The sequence below is a fragment of the Heliangelus exortis genome, chromosome 17, assembly GCF_036169615.1.
Source record: "Heliangelus exortis chromosome 17, bHelExo1.hap1, whole genome shotgun sequence".
NCBI lineage: Eukaryota > Metazoa > Chordata > Aves > Apodiformes > Trochilidae > Heliangelus > Heliangelus exortis.
In genome coordinates this window covers 101056-105014 of record NC_092438.1, presented here as the reverse complement: position 1 = coordinate 105014, position 3959 = coordinate 101056, and the positions used below count along the sequence as shown (strand labels likewise).

Sequence of the window (3959 nt, the reverse complement as noted above, 5' to 3'; positions counted from 1 at the left end):
TCAAAATGGCCATAGTTTGAGGTCACTGTAAAACTGGTTGCAGTCATCTCCTCTGCTCTTTTCTTCAAGGAGAGGGAGAACACCATGCGGGACACAAAGAAACTTCAGTGAAAACCATCAGGAGGAGCATCTGAAAACCATGCCCTGTGAACCAAAGGGGAAGGACCAGCACCCTGACTACCGTCCCTCTCCTCAGCAGCAGTACAGCAAAGTCACACTTGCACAAGCAGTCTTCACAAGAGCCCTCATGCACCAGTTCAATACAAAAATGAACAAAGGCACACCGAGTGGCCAAAGGAAAAGCAGTTCTGCACAACAAAAGCTCTGGGGAGTCTGTTTTTGTTCCAGCCTGGGGATGCCAGTCAGGCCTCTGGCACAAGCTGCTTGCCATCAATATCCCCTGAGGACAGCAAGTGTCTGAAGTGGCATCTGAGGCCAGGAGGGGCCTAAGGCAGACAACAGTCACACCACTGGATTTGGGACAAATCCTGCACTTTTAAAGCATTAAGGAGCGTTTCCTGAGTTACCATGGAAAACTCTTAAAACCAGAAAGCTGGGGATGGGCCAGAATGCTGTCCCAGCACCCTGTATGCAGGAGAAAGCAGGAACTGAGCTCCCCTCAGCTCTCCAGGAAAACCTCATCTTAGCATTTCCCCACAGCAATCGGTAAGAAGCTCAGGAGCTCAAAACAAGGCAAGTTGAGGACCAGCTTACTGAGGCAGAGGCTTGCAGGGTTCCCTCAAGGGCTTCAATCATACGTCTTTGCTGCTGGACTCTGCCTTCCAGTCTGGCGTTTTCCATGGAAAGGCTTAAAAAGAAATACAGGCCTTATTAGAGAAATCCACCAGAGCAGCAATTCTTAAAGAGCAGCAGGGGAAAAAACAAACAAAAGCGTCTTCAAAACCATCTGTTAACTTGCTGTGATGCAACGAGGCTGTGCTGTGGTTTTCACACAACCCCAGACAGCGACAGACACCTTGGTTCTCTGTGTCAGTCTCTTACCACTGCACACGCTCTTCCAGCTCTTTTACTCTAGCCCTGGTCTCAGAAGATGATGACAGGAGGTCTTTAAGTTTTTGGGACTTCTCTCTTAGTTTTCTTTTCCTATCCTTGTAGTGATGAATCTGATGCTCATATTGAAGCTGCTGCTCTTCCAGTTCCCGACACTGTCAAAACACAGCAAGAATCCATATCAGCTGGGAGAACTCTTCTAGAGAAAAAAACACTGCTGCTGAAGAACTCAAGCATGACTGCCCATGTCTGCACACACCTGCTACCCAAAGAACTGTCATCAGTTGAAATACATTTAAACTTTCACTTCTACTAGCAAATGAACACAAACCCTTTTACTTTGCCATCCTCTAGACTGCTCTCTCCCATCCCTCTCCTGATCCCCTAAAGCATGGTTCCAAGCACCAACACTCACCCTCCAACTCTTTAAGGGACTCATGGCACCCACTGCTTTCCTCCTCCATTGAAAACTGAAATGAAACTTGATCCCTCTCCTAAACTGCCTTCAGTCACTTCATCCCCTCTCATAAGGAGATAAAGATGATTTCTGTTTCAGAATATATACATATGGAGAATAAGGTACAAAACCATTCTGAACATGATTTTATGGTGGTCTTGGCAGTGCTGGGTTAACACCTGGACTTGATGCCTAAAGGTCTTTTCCAACCAAAAAGATTCTGTCATCCTCTGTTACCAGAGGGGGGGGGGGGGTGAGGGGAAGCACCGTGAGCATAAAGAAGTCCAGAATTTCTACTGCCCTTCAGAAATCAGACAAACTGCTGGGCCAAACCACATGCAATGAGCAACAAACACGTCAGTCACTAACCTCAGACCAAGTAAGGACACCGTGTCCTCATGCCACGGACATGGACATCAAGTTTATTAGTGTGATTCCTCCACACATCATCCCATCTCTGGGATGTGCTGGAGTTTGTTCTGGAATTCTGGGACAAATTCATGTACCTTGGATTTAGCCTCTCCCAGTTCCTTTTCCAAGCCCAGGCTGGCTTCCTCCAGGTTCCTGCAGCGCTTCGTAGCAACTTCCAGCGAAGCTTCTGCCACAGACAGCTTTTTAAGAGCTTCACCAAGCTCCTGCTGCAGCTTTCTGACATTGCCCTGATGAAATGGTTAGATGAGCACAAAAAAGGTTACAAGAACATGAACTATGCCTTTACTTTAACTTATATGATTATACACTTAGACCTGTCTTGGGACTCAATCCCAAAGGGAGGAAAATTTTGCCTGCCACCAGCAGTCAAAAGCTGAGCACCTCTAAATTATCACCAGCTGCTCATGAGGATTTCTGTTTTCTAATACCTACAAAAGGCTCAAGTATTAATCATCTTGCACACTACACCGGCATACCTGAATCAGGTATTTTTTTAACAAAACTCAAAGCAATCTCTTGTCACAGTTTGACTGCAGATATTACTCTGGTGACTAAAGGCAGGACTTTGTATTAGATGGTTCTTGGGTCTGTTTCTCCATTCTACAAAGAGAATTAAATGAATACTTGGATCTGAAAGCTCTTCTGACAAACACTTGAGGTTTATATTGAAACACATCTCTGTCTGTTTCCTTACCAAGTTCATTTCGGAGTAACAACTGCCTCCCTGCTGACACATTTGCCTTCACAAATCTGGACAGGCCCTCCATTCATCCAGCCACCCACCCAACTACCATCTCCCAAAGGAACCTGGTATTTTGGCACTAGGAATACAAAGTGATTCACAGGGGGAAACCATTGACAGCACTGCTGGAGTTCTTCTCCTTCTTCCCTCAAAGAACCCAAAAAAATGAAGAATAAGGTGGTTATCTGACACATGGCAGGTATTCACCTAGCTCAAACGCTCCGGGGTTGAGAGGAAGAAAGAAATGGAATTTTAAAGCACTGTTCACATCACTAAGGCAGGCAAACAGCACACCAGTGTCTAATTACTCAACAGGACTAGCTCCTGTTTTCCAGAAAGTAAAGATTAACAAAATGGGTATGGCAACTTTTAAACCTTTACTCTGCCTGGGACTGGTAGAATTTGCAGAACAACAGTTTAAATGACATCCTAACAAGTCTTCTGACCAGCTAATTAGTTAACACAGACACAAAGAACAAATTTAAATATTGCTACACATCACAAAATACACAATAGAAAGCTTAGGTCAGTGGCTGAAATTGACCTCTTGAGCAACAGGAAGGTCGCTCAGAAGGGGGCTCAAAACACAAACAGAAATTAACACCAAAAAAGTTGCCTTCAACACTGCAAACAGTGTATACTTTACCTCTCTTTTTACTTTGTCAGCCTCATATTTAGAGATTTGTTCTCTTAAATCAGTGCAATCGGCCTTTAATGCCTTGTTCCTCTTTTCCAGCATGTACACTTGTTTCTCAGCAGCAGCACTGACTTGTTGGAAAACTTCATTAAACCGTTCCTGGGCAACAGTCACTGCCCTTCCTTGGATGAGCTGCTGCTCCTGCAGGTTTTCCAGCAGCTGATGGAATAAATGCCTTTCCCTCTGGAGCTGGGCCAATGCCGCCTGCATGGACAGAGTCATAGCATAGAACCACAGAATCATTAAGCCTGGAAAAGACCTCTGGATCCTCCAGTCCAACTGGGAAACCAACACCACCATGCCCACTAAACCGTGTCCCGGAAGTGGAAATAATGTGCTCCGCTCTCCCCTGAGGTGTTACACAGCACTCCAGACCCCTCTGCCCAGCCCTGCCCCAGATGCCCAACACCAACAGGATGCCTGCCCGATTCCCCTCATGAATGCCCTCAGAAAAAATCCTTTTCAAACACTTCCTCGTAGTGAAATGAGGCAACCAGGTGCCACTAATTGCCAGGTAGTGGATCTTCTTACCCGACTCCTTGGGTTTTCTGCTAATGCTAGTTTGCGCCGGACTAGCTCCCTTTCTTCTGATTCATCTGAGCATGGGCTAGATCAAGGTC

General features: G+C 45.8%; 1 protein-coding gene across 1 annotated transcript; it reads right to left on the bottom strand.

The window, feature by feature from the left end:
* Positions 1-878: 878 nt before the first annotated feature.
* On the bottom strand, positions 879-3561 carry LOC139804229 (ankyrin repeat domain-containing protein 26-like). The gene is made up of 3 exons (XM_071761241.1): positions 3289-3561; positions 1975-2127; positions 879-1166 (listed from the first exon to the last, which is right to left on the bottom strand). Exons 1-3 carry the CDS (start codon positions 3559-3561, stop codon positions 999-1001), a joined length of 594 nt encoding a protein of 197 aa, XP_071617342.1. The 3' UTR covers positions 879-998.
* Between the last annotated feature and the right edge of the window lie 398 nt (positions 3562-3959).

Coding starts and splice junctions, on each gene's coding strand:
- LOC139804229 (XM_071761241.1), bottom strand. CDS start 3,561: ATGACTCTGTCCATGCAGGCGGCATTGGCCCAGCTCCAGAGGGAAAGG. Junction 2,128..3,288: donor CTGACAAAGTAAAAAGAGAG/GTAAAGTATACA, acceptor CCATTTCATCAG/GGCAATGTCAGAAAGCTGCA. Junction 1,167..1,974: donor TGGGAGAGGCTAAATCCAAG/GTACATGAATTT, acceptor GTGTTTTGACAG/TGTCGGGAACTGGAAGAGCA.